The sequence below is a fragment of the Schistocerca serialis genome, chromosome 2 (assembly GCF_023864345.2).
Source record: "Schistocerca serialis cubense isolate TAMUIC-IGC-003099 chromosome 2, iqSchSeri2.2, whole genome shotgun sequence".
NCBI lineage: Eukaryota > Metazoa > Arthropoda > Insecta > Orthoptera > Acrididae > Schistocerca > Schistocerca serialis.
In genome coordinates this window covers 366845954-366863687 of record NC_064639.1, presented here as the reverse complement: position 1 = coordinate 366863687, position 17734 = coordinate 366845954, and the positions used below count along the sequence as shown (strand labels likewise).

Below are 17734 nucleotides of genomic sequence, written 5' to 3'. Positions count from 1 at the left end.
ACGTATTTGCAAATTGCGAATATGATTGTACAGTGGCTATACGATCTACTAGTAACATATCAAAATTTGCGCTAGACCAGGGCTTGAACACGGAGTTCCTGCTTTATGCGAGCAGTCACCTTAACTGCTTTGGCTATCAGTATATGAAACGCAGCTGACCAAAACTTCCATATGTCCTTGTGCCTACATCCCACACTGCTCATATGAAAATCATATGATTCCCACATAGAGAGAGACATTGGGTTTTCTCATCTTATCATACGATGCAATGCATGCATGTGTTTCCACATTACTTGGCAAAATGGCTAAAATTTTTAAAAGAATGGTTAACAAAATTTTGGCAATTTGATGTGAGTTCAATTTCACAGCAAGCTGATTTTTCCATAAGTTATTTCATTCAAACCACAATGCATAAAATGCTTTACTTTCTGTCACCAGATAGAGATTCTTCAGCTCTTGAGGCTTGGTTAAACCATGTTCAGACAATTTTGTTAACAAGATACTGCAGGAAATATACAGGCTGTCTTATGATTCACTGCATCTGCCAGATCGCTTACTGCTTTGTGACATCACAGAAGAAATTTGAAAGTCAATTAACTAAGATTCATTACTTTTTTCTTCATATTTCAATCACAGTGACTACAGTACAACTAATTGGAAACAACCCAAAACTTATGTCAACATCCAGTCAAAATCATTTTGATGGTTGCATCCATCATTTTAGCACAATACAATGTAGCGTCATGGTGGCTTTATCCATAGTCATAGTCATATAATAACACTGTAACACGAATTAAAGCTACCACTGTAATAAAGCCTTTTTTATTTATTTTTCTGTGTAGTCTATTATTAAGGGACCACCATAAAATACAAACTAATACTGATAAACAGAAAAAATTTTTTTTAATCTCAGTATTCAATTAAACCATAAATTGTGTAGTAAAAGTTTATATAATCAAACAGTAAATCTTATGTTGGTTCTCCAGAAGATACACAACACAGCCATACACAGAAGAGTGCTGAGCTGTGTAGTACTCAGATGCAGCTGGGTCAAGGCTAGTGTCCATGAGAGGTTGCAACACAGCAAGGGCCATTTTATTCTTCTGCTACACATCATAGAAATAGTCCCCAAGGGGATATCCAGCTGTCAAATGCTGTTATAAGGAGACACATGGCTCTACTCCACACAGTAACCACAATGTATCAATGGAAACTCAAGACTGCATGAGGACTATGACAGCAGTCTCTGCCAAGTAGGGCCGAACTGGCCATTTTGCTTGTGATTGTAGTTGTAATTCACTGGATTCCGACTAGACTGATCAGTGCAAGTCAACACTGAACTATTGCCAAGCACCATCCTAATACTTCGGATAAGTAATGTAATGTTTCTATTAATAAATCATTATAAATTGCTGCTTATGTCCACTGTGATCTAATTACCCTTTTTTTTCCTCCTAGGTGTTTCCTAAGCCTATTTAGCACTGTGATGAGGCTGTATAGTTGGTGCATGTAAGTAATTCACCTTGTAGCAGCAACTGCTTTCAGTGGTAAGAGCTCATCTTCCTGGTACATTTATTTGACATCTGGAGCATTTAGTAAATAACACTTTAAATACCACTACTTAGGCTCTAAATTCAAAACTTACTATCTCTGCCAGTGAATTATTGTAAAATTCCCCCTAGTAGGGCCAGCCTAGGGGTCTATGGATAGAAAACGTAGCCCTACCTACACATACCATTAAATACAGTGAATATATTTAAAGGATTTAAGCCAGTTGCACAAAATAAATTTTATTTCTGAACTGGTTTCAGGCATCTAGCTTCCTTTTTCAGAAGCTTAGAATTATCACATTCTAATCTTCTGAAGAAGGGCAGTCACACAAAAGAAATTTTGTTTCTTTAACCAGCTTCAGAATGTTCGAATTACAGCACTCTACTCCTCTGTCAAAGGGCATTAGGTGCCTGAAACCAGTAAGGAAATAAAATTTCTTTCATTCAACAGGGTGCTGCTTTTTTTGACAAATATACTTACAATGCTGAATAAGGATAAAGTACTACACACTAATTACATATTTTAGAATCTTTATTTTATCAAAACACAGCTCTGACAATGCCATCTGCCGGGAACAGTCAGACAGAGTGGGCAACCTGCCAGTTGGCATGCAGCTTGCGTGGAGGCTCTATGGTGACTCCTGTGCCATCTACGACTGCTAGCTGGAACTCTTCAGAGGAGCGCGCATCTCGTAGTAGCAGCACTCGCATCTTGTCCTCCAGCAGCTTTGCTGCCTGCAAACACATGTCAAACACATGCAACAGCTTATTCCAATACTGTCAGCAACGCACTTTTCCATTGTCTCTCACATGTTAGCCTCTGTTTGCAAGTAAACTGTAGTAGAATATTTTTGTCAGTATAGATATCAAATTTGTAACATTAATGTAGTGTTATCAAATATTAAAAGCTTTATGTGCCACAATATTTTTAATGCATTTGGAGCAATGTTGCCCTCACCTGGAGTGACTTCATCCCATACGATAAATTCTGTTTACAGTTAAGCTAAAAATGCACTTAGCCCATGTTAAATTGACTAAAACAGCTCTTAAATTTAACATAGTAGTATTAAGCATTCATTTTCCAAAACTACACTAATTAATTAAAATTTAATAAACAAAATTATCAAAAAATATACTAGTATGTTTATTTTATTACAGTAACCATTAGAAAAGCACAACATAACACACAGTAACTGATTACGCAAAAACAACTAGTTCTAGGACAAAAAATTAGTTCTGTTTAGGTATTTTTTGTGGTTAATATTCCATACCACATACTCTCCAGTACACGTCGTCAGATTGTAACCAGAACCAGGTCCAGGATCTTAAAAGGAGGGTCATCAGTGAAGTACTGAAAACATGGAAGGGTTTGATTTGATTTGGTTTATTAAGAGCACCAGCGTACAGTTAGAATAGAACTGACATCCTGTATGAAGGGTGCAGCTAAGTTATACAAACACTGAATACTCCAGAATATAACAGCATTACAAGATAAGAAATTTCGAGAAGCCTCTGGAGTTGATAAATAATAAACGATAAGCAACTGCGGGTTGTTGGGTTGAAATTGTTGAGGCACAACATGCTAGCTAACAATGCTAACCGCTACACCAAACAGCTGGCAGCACAGAATTTCTTGCTCCTTCTCCTGTAGAAACAGCAACCCACTGTTTCGGTTCTCACTGGAGCCAACTACAGCACTCTGCATTAATAGATCTTCTCAATACTCCTTTGTTTAGGAGTGCTGGCAGCCAAACACATCATGTCATTGCACCTGCTGTATTTGGTGACTCAGTCAAATACTTTCAGCATTCTGTTGGGTGCACACCATTGTCTCCAGAAAACACTGATGGATGCCTGATATGGAGCTGACTTATTGCTGGAATCCAATGGTATCCTGAAGATATGAACTGTGGGAACGATGTACAGTTTGTATTTCAGTTCCTATCTGTGTATGCAATGACTTTTATGTTGCCTAATTGGTGCCATGGTGATGTAGATGTTCCGAAGTACCAGATGCCTGCATAATACATCATCATATCATAATGACAATGAAGAACAACACTTAGCACTGAAAGCAAGTTCATTACAAACACCAATGTACAGTCAGAAAAGAAGTGAACTCCTGGACAGAAAGTGCAGCTATTTACACAAATATTGAATATTCCATAATATACAAACATTACAAACATAAGAAATTTCTGGAACCTACCAGAACTAATATTAAATGACAAATAATTGTGGGTGTTGGAGTTGAACTGCAAATATGTGTGATTTATTCTCCTCAAACATCTTTCGGGACAACATTATGTCATTATCAAGTTCTATAAAACAATGAAGCACAAACCATTATTTAGAATTATTATATATATTAACTCACATTTAAGTGTGTGTGTAAACAGCCAGTATATGCAGTAATACGACGTAATAATTTTTTTGTTTTGTTTTATACAATTTAATAATGGGATAATGTAGTCCTAAAACATGTTGTTGTAAATAAATCACACATTTTTGACAACTGGTGCATAATATTCTTAGCATTGATTCACGGTGGCTTCACGATAGATACTTCTGTTGTAGGCTTGGGTAGGTGTCTACTTGAAACTAGTAATTGCTGATAGGCACAAGCATCTGTGCACCTTTCTTTGTTTTTTCTGGCAAAATCTTCAACTTCTGGAACCTGGCCATACCCTGTCTATTAAAACTAATTCCATCTCTTCTAAAGCAGACATATGATACCATCTCCATGCTTAGTTGTAGCTTGAAGGTGTTGTCCATTATACCTCTTATACTGTATTTTGTTTTCTCTTTACTAAAATTCTGCCACTGCTACCAAAAATACTTGCTTTATTTTCATCAGGAAACAGTCCGCCCCCGGTAGCTGAGTGGTCAGCATGACGGAATGTCATGCCTAACGGCCCGTGTTCGATTCCCGGCTGGTTCAGAGATTTTCTCTGCTCAGGGACTGGGTTTTGTGTTTTCCTTATGATCATCATTTCATCCCCATCAACATGCAAGTCACCGAAGTGGCGTCAACTTGAAAGACTTGCACCAGGAGAACAGTCTACCCAATGGGAGGCCCTAGCCACGCAGCATTTATATCAGGAAACAAAGGCAGGTACCCATTCACTGGAATCTGGACACATTTTCAACAATAATTTCTGTTTATAATTTTCATCCAGTTTTGATTAACTACACCACTGTAATCACTGTGTCTTGGTCTGTCAGTGTCATAGCCATCTCCAAAGAAGAGCAACAGTGGGCACTTGCTAGCATGTAATCTGGAGTAAAGACTTCCTATTCACTGTATGCAAGATACTCATGCATTTCCAAGAAATGGTTTTCTGTGATTCTGTTCAGTCACAGTTTTAGTGTCTTCCAGAATTACGTTACTGGGCACGATCTGAAATACTGTGGTGTTTATAATCGTCAAGTAGTTTAAATTCCTTATGAGGCAAATATATTCCACTCTTTTAGCTCAGTGGTGATTTTGACACTACTCTGTAGTGAATATGGGTGGTAATGTCCAAAACAATGCCAAAATTGCACAAATGGACTGATTCAACAATCAGTGAATGGAATTGGTAACAAACTCCCTGGACACACCTCTTCTCCCTCACCAACACTACATAATCATGGTTGTTACATATGTGGCCCACATCAGCATGCACTTCCACAAGGACATCTGTTCCGCCCTTGTATGGCTTAATCACTGCAATAGAACAACTTTTCTCCACTCACAGCCCCAGTCTGTTGAGACAAGTCAGAGCCTGACGAAAATGATTATTTGATGTGATATGTACACTCTTCTATGCTTCATCTGTAGACTTAAATGGATTAGTATAAAATACAACTTGCAGTTTCCTGCAGTAGAAGTAAACAATAATCACAAAAAAATCAAAATTTCGAATTTCAAGGAAACTTATTGTAAAGAAGTTGCCACATTCTGTAACTCAACAAGGTGATAATGCTTCTCATAATGTAGGAAAGGAAATATAAATTATGCAGTGCTCTTGTGTGGCTGCACAACAGTTTGGGGATATGAACGCGTCTTGATTTAGTTACAAACTGATTCTACTGGGCAATTTCACTGTATGTCCAAGTTTAAAACATTTACCTAGATCAGGACTGGGCAAACAGCAGCCCGCAGGCCACATGCGGCCCACTAATGGTCGTTTTGCAGTCCACCAGGACAGTCAGAAATATCAGTCTTGGACCGAGCTTTCCTTACGGTGTGCGATCAAAGATTTCCACTAAGGGGCCACATCAATACACATGCGCAGTGTAGATACTATTCGCACAAAACCAAGTTGACACTCAGTGCGGTGGCTGAAAGCAGCACTCCCATCAGCAGTGCTTTTCTGGTTGATATGGTTTATTTCTACTTTGTCTGTGCGACAGTAAATATATTATTTCCAATTTTACTGAAAACATGGACCTCCAAAAAATGTAAAATGAGTGATGAATGTCATATGTTTAATGAAGAATGGACTAACACAATTTCTTTGTTGCTACAGGGAATACAGCAATGTCCTTATTGTGTCATGAAACAATAGCCATGTTTAGGAATAAAATTTAAAACAGCATTAGGAAACTAAACATAGTGAATTTGGCTGCAAACATTTCAAATAAAAATGCAAAATAAAAGCTGTGGAGTGTGTGAAAACAACAAACAGTATTTAGAAAGCAACCAACACTTCACAATGACACTACAAAGGCATATTTCAGGGTACCCTATAATGCAAAAGCATTTTTCAGATGGCAAGAATACTAAGCAGTATATGGGAGAGAGTGCAAGCATATAGTCTCCTGATGTTAGAAGCAAATGTGAAAGGATTTCATTGCCAAGAAGGACTATAGTGTGGCACATTGACTGAATTATTCATGAACTCACAGAACAACAGAAGGCTATGAGCAAAGATTTTCTTTAGTTTTCCTTTGCAGTGGATGAGAGCACAGGTAACAAAGACACTGCATAATGACTGATCTTTATCTGTGGAATTAATGAACATTTCATCATCAATTAAAGATAGAACTGCTGGTCAGGACTTGCTTAAGTGTGCTGTGAACTGTATGGAGAAAGTGGTTTGCACTGGAACAAAATGGTAAGAATTACAACAGGTAGGGCCTGAGCTACCAATGAGAAAAATGTATGTACAGTAAAGCTTTAAAAATCAAGTTAATGAGCAGAAGACACAGAAAGTGATATCTGGTCTTTTCATTGCATTTTGCACTATGAGAGCCTTTGTTATGCTGCACTGGACTTGAAGCATGTCGTGAATCCTGGAGTTGGTGTTCTGAACACACATGGGGCCAGGGCACTCCACCATTGATAGTTCAGATCTCATCTTAAGGATGTAGGGGCAGAGTAAGAAGATGTAATTTACCACAACAGTGTGAGGTGGTTGATCATGGCCAAACTGTTAAAAAATGTCTGGGAATTGCAGAATAAAATTCTCTAAATTTTGGACATGAAGGAGATAGCTCATGATTTTGTTTAAAAAAATAGTATGTGAGGAGTGGTGATATGAGATGATGTTTGCAGCTGGTATATTTAAGAAACTGAATGTGACATTCCAGAGAAATGAGTTGTCTGCACATGAAATGTGGATGCACATATAACCAATCAAAGCAAAACTAGGTTTATTCGCAAGGTGAGCAGGTGAAGGAGGTTTTTGTCATTTCCCTTTATTAAGAAAACAGAAAGAACCTGAAAGTGTCTCTGCAAAGATTAGGGATCATCTGCAGAGTTTGGTGGATGAGTTCACAAAATGATTTCAGTAGTTCAAGAAATTTGAGCTGAAGTTCAATTTGTTATCTTATCCCGTCACTGGTGACGATGATATAGTACCCAAGGATCTGCAGCTTGAACTTACTGATGTGCAGTCAGATCATGCTATAAAAGAAATATTTAATGCAGTGACATCAGATGACTCTTACATATCTTTGTCAGTTGAAAAATTTCCACATATGAAGAAATTTTCTGTGGAAATGTTTTCCATATTTGGGTCTAAATATTTTTGTGAGCTAAGTTTTGCTTGGTTGAAGATCAAAAAAGGTAAATATCAATGCTCTTTGACAGACATTAACTTGTAGACTGTGATGAGAATCTCAACAATCAATCTCTCCCAGTAAAAAAAAAAAAAAAAAAAAGGATATATTTGTCTCATTAAACTGGTTCTAAAATTAAATGTACTGCTGTAGGTGATATGAAATTAGCAGAATAAATAAACTAAATAAAACTAATCTACTTTATTTATATTTATTGATTTTATGGTGCAATCTATACCTTTCCTGAAATGCAAAATTAACTAATGAATGCAGCGATTTTAGAAGGTGCAGCCCTCTGTTTCCACAAAGTGGCCTCTAAGCCAAAACAACTGCCCCTCACTGATCTAGACAAATTCTGTGCCTGTGTTACTATTTACACTAACAACCAATGCCATGTAGCTTTCAACATGAGATTGGTCAACTTTAGTTATGCCATTCAGTGCTATAAACAGCACAGGCTGTGACAGCAATACTTTTATTAACTAATTTTTGGAGGCAGGGGGAGGGAAAGTGAGGGAAGGTGAATTCTGGGGGGTGGTGGGAGAAGAAAACTAAATTATGTACAAACATATAACCGAAAATATTTTATATCTTACTTATTAAGGAAAGAACATTTTTCTAAATTCTCAAGCCAGGACCTGATAGCAAATGTGCAAACTGTTCTACAATTGACCCAACATGCTCATGCTGTCATCAGACCAAAGACTATTGCACACATTCAAAAAAAACCTAGATGGTTTAAAACTGAGTACCAGTCCTGGTGGGATAGCACAGTTGGCACTGCTGCAAAAGGCAAATTTCTGGTTTCATGTACCAATCCAGCACAGTGTTTTAATCTGCTAGGAAGCTTCAAAACAGTGCACACTCCGCTGCAGACTGAATGACCTATTCTGGACCCCTGGACAATGTAGGCTTGCATGACATTCTGATGAAGCATCTCTGAACCAGGAATGTCTCCTGCACAAACCGACTTAGGCGGTCCCACAGATATTAAACCACAGTACTGGTGTCAGGAGACCCTGTAAACCATATGACAAATTCCCCCCTACCTATCCATCTGGCACAATAGGTATCATCCAGTGTATTTTGAACAGTTGACACAAATGCATGACATTCTGATGAAGCATCTCTGATTTAGGAATGTCTGCTGCGCAGACCAACTGACTTATATGGTCCCACAGATATTAAACCACAGCACTGACGCCAGGGGCCCTGGAAGCCATGCAACAAATTCCCCCTATCTATCCATCTGGCATGGTGAGTATCATCCAGAGTATTTTGAAGTGTGACAAAAATGTGCTTGAACCTTGTCATGCATAAACTACCATGTTCCTCTTCTTTGCAGGACACATCCTGTAAGAAGGTTGTAACAGTGATCTAAATGAAGGCATTGCAGGCAGCGCAAGGAAGACACACTCTTTGAAACTGCTGCTGATATTTATCAAAAAGGGTCATAATGGGGCTTTCACTACACCCACAAAAGTGAACATATCAAACAATTGTTATGAGCCTCCAATTCAGGAACTTTGTAAAACTTTGCTGTGTTAATAATTAAAACAATGAAAGATTCTCAGACATTAGTTTACATGGACATTTATTATTGTTTTGGCATGCAGATTACACGTAAAAAATTGTAAAAGTATAAGGCATGCTCAAAAAGTAGAGAGAATTTTGTAATTTTGCTTGTTTGATTAGTCCAAATTGTGTGATATTTTCATTGCAGTGTTGGCAAAAATGAGTGGAAAGTATATGAACAGTATTAGCCATATGGCATATTTAGCCTTTGCCAGATGTCAAACCGACTAATATGTTTTAGTAGTATGGTCATCATTTATTTAGAATAAAAAAGGTCAGGGAATTTGTATTAAAATTTGCTATAAAAATGAAATAAAGTGCAGCAAATTTTTAGAAGTGTTAAAAGTATTTATTTTGGTAGATCTTCTATGAGTAAAAAAAAAGAAAAAAGGTTTGAGTGCTGTAGGCATTTCGAAAAATGCTGTGAAGACGATGAAGGTGAAATTGTGGAGACGGAGAGAGAAATGCCAATCACAGAGAAATTGCTGATGATGACAACATATCAACTGACTCGTGTGATGGAATTTTTTTGGATGTTCTGGATATGAAATGTGACAGCAAAAAGTACACCTAAAACTACTGAATTTTGAACAAAAACAGTGGTGACTGCAAGTTTCTTAAGAGTTGCTAGATGAACAATGTTGCAGCATGGCTGAAATGTGTCGTAACAGGTGCTGAGACATGGGGTTATAGATACAACATCACAATTATGTCCAGCATTAGAGCTCACGAAAATCAAAAATAGGCCAACAAATACAGTCAAATATGAAGATTACGCTCACGTGTTCTTCGATTACAATGATACAGTGCACCATGAGTTTTTGCCACAATGTTGAATAATCAAAAACAAATGTCCAAATTTGTGATGAAATTATTAGTGGCTTTTGCACCATGTTAATGCACCTATTCATACTTTGCTGCTTGTTTGAGAAATTTTAGCCATATACAACACTGTAATTATGCCCCCACCCATATTTGTTAGACTTGGTCCCACGTCACTATTTTTTGATCCCAAACCTTAAATGACCGTTATTTCACAAGCATAGATGAGATTAAAAAAGCATCACTGAGAGACCTAAAAGGGTACCATGAACGTTTTGGAGACAGAAAAAAAAGTGCTGGCATATTGGTGACTATTCTGAAGGGGATAAAATTGTTGTGGACAAATTAAATTTCTGCTATTATTGAACAAAGCTCATATTTCTGATGACTGGCAAAACTGGAAGAAAATTAGTGCATGACGGATGAAGCAAGGAGGGCATAAGAATACTGACAGGAAAATAGAGTATTCTTCACCAAAAGAAGTTTACTAATATCAAACAGAGGCCTTAATTTGAGGAGGAGATTTTTGAGCATGTGTATCTGGACCACAGAAAATTATGGAAGCGAATCACGGGCTGTGGAGTTCTATAAAAGAAATGTAATGTTTGAGATGTACTGTTGTAGAACTGTACTGTAAATTGATCAGATAGATAAGAAAAAAGGAGATTCTCCACAAAATGAAAAATTTATTATTCTGGCCTTCAGCGAAAGTCAGACAGGGAACTCCTGTCCTCCTTGACATGAGTCCAGTGTCGTGCTACTGCACTACATCATTCAGTACACATGCTGAATAATCATATACACTCCTGGAAATGGAAAAAAGAACACATTGACACCGGTGTGTCAGACCCACCATACTTGCTCCGGACACTGCGAGAGGGCTGTACAAGCAATGATCACACGCACGGCACAGCGGACACACCAGGAACCGCGGTGTTGGCCGTCGAATGGCGCTAGCTGCGCAGCATTTGTGCACCGCCGCCGTCAGTGTCAGCCAGTTTGCCGTGGCATACGGAGCTCCATCGCAGTCTTTAACACTGGTAGCATGCCGCGACAGCGTGGACGTGAACCATATGTGCAGTTGACGGACTTTGAGCGAGGGCGTATAGTGGGCATGCGGGAGGCCGGGTGGACGTACCGCCGAATTGCTCAACACGTGGGGTGTGAGGTCTCCACAGTACATCGATGTTGTCGCCAGTGGTCGGCGGAAGGTGCACGTGCCCATCGACCTGGGACCGGACCGCAGCGACGCACGGATGCACGCCAAGACCGTAGGATCCTACGCAGTGCCGTAGGGGACCGCACCGCCACTTCCCAGCAAATTAGGGACACTGTTGCTCCTGGGGTATCGGCGAGGACCATTCGCAACCATCTCCATGAAGCTGGGCTACGGTCCCGCACACCGTTAGGCCGTCTGCCGCTCACGCCCCAACATCGTGCAGCCCGCCTCCAGTGGTGTCGCGAGAGGCGTGAATGGAGGGACGAATGGAGACGTGTCGTCTTCAGCGATGAGAGTCGCTTCTGCCTTGGTGCCAATGATGGTCGTATGCGTATTTGGCGCCGTGCAGGTGAGCGCCACAATCAGGACTGCATACGACCGATGCACACAGGGCCAACACCCGGCATCATGGTGTGGGGAGCGATCTCCTACACTGGCCGTACACCACTGGTGATCGTCGAGGGGACACTGAATAGTGCACGGTACATCCAAACCGTCATCGAACCCATCGTTCTACCATTCCTAGACCGGCAAGGGAACTTGCTGTTCCAACAGGACAATGCACGTCCGCATGTATCCCGTGCCACCCAACGTGCTCTAGAAGGTGTAAGTCAACTACCCCGGCCAGCAAGATCTCCGGATCTGTCCCCCATTGAGCATGTTTGGGACTGGATGAAGCGTCGTCTCACGCGGTCTGCACGTCCAGCACGAACGCTGGTCCAACTGAGGCGCCAGGTGGAAATGGCATCGCAAGCCGTTCCACAGGACTACATCCAGCATCTCTATGATCGTCTCCATGGGAGAATAGCAGCCTGCATTGCTGCGAAAGGTGGATATACACTGTACTAGTGCCGACATTGTGCATGCTCTGTTGCCTGTGTCTATGTGCCTGTGGTTCTGTCAGTGTGATCATGTGATGTATCTGACCCCAGGAATGTGTCAATAAAGTTTCCCCTTCCTGGGACAATGAATTCACGGTGTTCTTATTTCAATTTCCAGGAGTGTACATTCTATTCCCAGACGAGGAGTTTGGAACAGGAGAAGAAATTGTGGCAGGCCACATCAAACCAATCTGAAGACTGACAAGACAAATATGTAAATGTGCTGAACCTTCATAATATTAGTAATTTCATCAAGCAGCTTGTAGATATCCCAATGAATTTGCTTGCCTGTAGATACTCCTTTTTTTTCTTCAGTTTTTTCAGTAATCTGATGCAGCCCATCACAGCTTCTTCTCTTGTGCTGTCTTTTTAGTCAGAGTAGCACTATGCCAAACATCTAGCAGTGTGCCAGACACCATTCACTAATTGTTGGGTATATTCCTAGAGCTGTCTCTACTAGGTTTCCCTCTACTACCACAGAAGTTAATCACTGATTATCTGTGTCACAGTGTCAGTACAGAGATTTGAAGCTTACAAACTTTTGGCAGTACTTTTATGAACTTGAGAATGGGACCACGTCTTCCTTAAACGTGTTATAAGTCACACATTTGGACAACTGGTTTTTCACAATCTCTGCACTTCTTTTCTGATATCTTACATCTACATCTACATGATTACTCTGCAATTCACATTTAAGTGCTTGGCAGAGGGTTCATCGAACCATAATCATACTATCTCCCTACTATTCCACTCCCGAACAGCGTGCGGGAAAAACGAACACCTAAACCTTTCTGTTCGAGCTCTGATTTCTCTTATTTTATTTTGACGATCATTCCTACCTATGTAGGTTGGGCTCAACAAAATATTTTCGCATTCGGAAGAGAAAGTTGGTAACTGAAATTTCATAAATAGATCTCGCCGTGACGAAAAATGTCTTTGCTTTAATGACTTCCATCCCAACTCGCGTATCATATCTGCCACACTCTCTCCCCTGTTACGTGATAAAACAAAATGAGCTGCCCTTTTTTGCACCCTTTCAATGTCCTCCGTCAATCCCACCTGGTAAGGATCCCACACCGCACAGCAATATTCTAACAGAGGACGAACGAGTGTAGTGTAAGCTGTCTCTTTAGTCGACTTGTTGCATCTTCTAAGTGTCCTGCCAATGAAACGCAACCTTTGGCTTGCCTTCCCCAAAATATTATCTATGTGGTCTTTCCAACTGAAGTTGTTCGTAATTTTTACACCCAGGTACTTCGTTGAATTGACAGCCTTGAGAATTGTACTATTTATGGAGTAATCGAATTCCAACGGATTTCTTTTGGAACTCATGTGGATCACCTCACACTTTTCGTTATTTAGCGTCAACTGCCACCTGCCACACCATACAGCAATCTTTTCTAAATCGCTTTGCAACTGATACTGGTCTTCGGATGACCTTATGAGACGGTAAATTACAGCATCATCTGCGAACAACCTAAGAGAACTGCTCAGATTGTCACCCAGGTCATTTATATAGATCAGGAACAGCAGAGTTCCCAGGACGCTTCCCTGGGGAACACCTAATATCACTTCAGTTTTACTCGATGATTTGCCATCTATTACTACAAACTGCGACCTTCCTGACAGGAAATCACGAATCCAGTCGCACGACTGAGACGATACCCCATAGGCCCGCAGCTTGATTAGAAGTCACTTGTGAGGAATGATGTCAAAAGCTTTCCGGAAATCTAGAAATACGGAATCAACTTGAGATCCCTTGTCGATAGCGGCCATTACTTAGTGCGAATAAAGAGCTAGCTGCATTGCACAAGAACGATGTTTTCTGAAACCATGCTGATTACGTATCAATAGATCGTTCCCTTCGAGGTGATTCATAATGTTTGAATACACTATATGCTGCAAAACCCTACTGCAAACTGACATCAATGATATAGGTCTGTAGTTCGATGGAGTACTCCTACTACCCTTCTTAAACACTGGTGCGACCTGCGCAATTTTCCAATCTGTAGGTACAGATTTATCGGTGAGCAAGTGGATGTATATGATTGCTACGTAGGGAGCTATTGTATCAGCGTAATCTGAAACAAACCTAATCGGTATACAATCTGGACCTGAAGACTTGCCCGTATCAATGCTTTGCAACCCCTAAGGTATCTACTTCTAAGAAACTCATGCTAGCAGCTGTTCGTGTTTCAAATTCTGGTATATTCCATTCGTCTTCCCTGGTGAAGGAATTTCAGAAAGCTGCGTTCAGTAACTCCGTTTTAGCGGCACAGTCATCAGTAACAGTACCATCGGCACTGCGCAGCGAAGGTATTGACTGTGTCTTGCCGCTTGTGTACTTTACATACGACCAGAATTTCTTCGGATTTTCTACCAAATTTCGAGACAATTAACATACATCCTAATACACTGTCCCTTTTCTACTCAGTGATTTTCATATATTCCTTTCCTCATCGATTCTGTGGAGCACCTCCTCATTTCTTATCACACCATTTTATTTCCATTATTCTTCTGTAAGATCAACAACTTCCCCAGCAGACTTCACAACCCATGGCAAGGCAAGCCAGTATGCTGCCAATGGAATATCGCTGCCAGGGCCAGAATAATGCTGAGGCTGCATGGTGCAAGACATCAGCCCAGTGCAGCAGTGAGCATGGTTACTTCATGCCACTCTTGATGCTGCGCTAATTCGGACCCTAGGTGACTAGAGGTATTTGCCACAAAGTCAAGCTGTCCAGGCATAGAGCTACTCCACGCCAAAGGTCAACCCAATATAGGTTACTGAGCCTCATCCACAACTAGCGACCACCCACCACTAGCTGCTGTTCTACAGGCTTTTCCTTGGCCTGACACTGCTGGTGTCTGAGTGGCTGCCTCCAATTGGTGTGTCCTCCAGACCATTGTTAACTGGCTCCTGGACACTTGTAGAGTCCTGGATTCACAGTCCACACCTGGATGCACCTTGCAGCTGACCTGCTGCTACTAGCTGTTGGCAACCAGCACTTGTGCCTCTTGCTTCAGTGGAATGTCTGACATGCCCGTATGCCACAAGTTTGCTGATGTAGCAACTCCACCTGCCGGCATCTGTGCACTGCCATACACCACCTTGTGTTAATGCTAAGCTGAGCACTGCTACAAAGGATCAACACACACCATTGAGACACCACCTGCAGCCATGTACAAGTCCTTGTTCAACCAAGTATGATGTTGGTTTTGCTGCATTTCTAATTTCACGAGTACCAAGGAACTGGTCCCTCACACACCACACCCTGCACACCTTTCTGGGACAGCTTCCTGACTGTCTGTCGGTCCGTGCTAGCACCATAACATCAGATGTTCCCGAAGTCCATGATTCAAAGTACATTTTTAAAAATTTCTTCTTCAAATTAAAGTCTGTGTTTGAAACCAGTAGGACTACTCTATTTTCCTGTGATAGTCTGCTTCTTGCACCCTCCTCGTTTCACCCATCATATCTTGGTTTCCTTCCAATGTATAGGATATCTTCATTTCGAATATTACATGGCAGCCAATTTTGATGTTAAATATATTTCTTACCACACTGTTAACAGTAATTTAAATGAGAGAAATGTGTATTCATTGCAGTGACATGTACAGGTCACGTAAGTAGTGTGATATATAGAGAAAGGAAGATAGGGTTTACTGTGCCATTGATGAGATCATTTGAGAAGGAAAAGCTCAAACGGGGAAGGATGAGTAGAGAAATCACTTGTGCCTTTCAAAGGAACCCTCATGGCATGAATCCTAAGCAATTCAGGGAAATCATGCAAAACCTAAACCTGGATGGCTGGATGAGAATCTGAACTATTAACCTCCGAAATATAAGTCCAATGTGAGACCAATGTACCATCTCATTTGGTGAGGGAAACATGGGTGAGCTGCACACTCATCACCAAAACTGTGCAACAGTTGTTCATATGACAGCATACTTTTGAGCAGAGGGCTACAAAGGCAGTTTACATTCTTCTGCCCCCAAAGTTGGATAGTTTTGATTTGGTGTGAAGGATCAAGTCAAGAAAACCAGCTTCATTTATGTCTAAACTGTGAAGTGTGTGGCAGAAAGCACTTTTTACTGTATCATATCCACTGGTGGGACAAAACATTATGACCACCTGCTTAAAAGCAAGTTGATCCACCTTGGAAAGCTATGAAGCAATGATTTTGCATGGCATGTATTCAGTAAGTCCTTGGTAGATTTCCAGAGGTATGTGAAAGTTGTCTATGTACACATCATGCAGTTCCCATAAGTTACAGGTACCAATCCTGAACCCAGTAGCATCTTGTATGTGTCCCTTAGAGTTCAGATCAGGCAAACTTGGCAGCCAAGACATAAACATGAGTTCACTATCATACTCCTAAAACCACTGTAACACACCAGCTTGCAACAAGGACTGTTGTATTCCTTAAAGATTCCATTGCAAACAAAGAAGACACCAAGCATGAAGTAGTGTTCATGTAAATCACAGCTGTCATGGTGCCTTCAATCACACTGCAGGTTCTATGGAAGACCAGGAGAAGATTCCCCATAGCATAATATTGCCCCCCCCCCCCAATTCTATGTCTGCATTGTGATGCATGTTTCAAGCACGTTTCTCTCAATGACACATCTCTGGCCACAACCACCCTCCTTGTGTTACAAGAAACATGATTCACTCAACCAGGCAGCAAACCAGGCAGCACGTTTCCATTCATCACACACCGACTTCAATGCTCTCATGTGGACTGTAATCATAATTGACAATGTTGTTTGGTCAACATGAGAAATGGTAGGGGTCATCTCTGAAACACTTGTGTCTGCAACAGCATTGTTCTTCGTCATCAGATCTGCCAGGGATCACCACCTATTCCACTTACAGTAGCAAGCAAACAATTGACCAGCTTCTGCGATGTTCATTGCCAAGCACAAGGCCATCATAATCTGCCTTTTGGCAAAACTGTTTGTTAGTAGATTTCTCGATTCATGATCCTTATCATCATTAGAATGATTCCTCATTCAACTCTGTTCTGCTTATTCACTTTCCTTAGTGCATCACTTGCCATGACACCAGGTGGCATTCAATCTCTTGCTGGGCAGGTTTCATCCCATTCCATTCATATATTCTTTGATTTTTCTTCATGAAGGAACATTTTAAGTCAATTCAACACTTCAGATTTTGTTTTAATTACTCCTACTTCAGTCACTGTCTCATCCACAAGTATCTGTACAATGACTTTACTCCACTGACAGAACTAATCTTTTGATGTCTTCATTGTTTACCACTTCTCACAGATGTCTCAGTGATGAGCTGTACTGATCTGCTGTTTCCAACATGCATCACCAACCATGTGACAGAAGCTGTTGCTGTCTCATAGGCATTTACATTACACTCATGTCATTGACATTGTCAGTTTCCCTATGTACGTCTGTCACATCTCCAACTTTCATTCATTCATTAAATTGCACCCATATGTGGAGGTACCGTATTTACTCGAATCTAAGCTGCACTTTTTTATCCGCTCTTTGTACTCCAAAAAACCACCTACGGCTTAGAATCGAGTGCAGAGTAAGCGGAAGTTCTGAAAAATGTTGGTAGGTGCCGCCACAACTAACTTCTGCCGTCGAATATATGTAGCGC

General features: G+C 40.7%; 1 protein-coding gene across 1 annotated transcript in view; it reads right to left on the bottom strand.

Moving 5' to 3' along the window:
- Window positions 1–773: 773 nt before the first annotated feature.
- The window catches only part of LOC126455551 (proteasome subunit beta type-4-like), a 65553-nt gene continuing 48592 nt past the window's right edge, over window positions 774–17734 (bottom strand). The window contains exon 4 of the mRNA XM_050091305.1: window positions 774–2285. Coding sequence (XP_049947262.1) covers window positions 2130–2285 — 156 coding nt within the window. The 3' untranslated portion in view covers window positions 774–2129. The remainder of the gene's footprint in view (window positions 2286–17734) is intronic.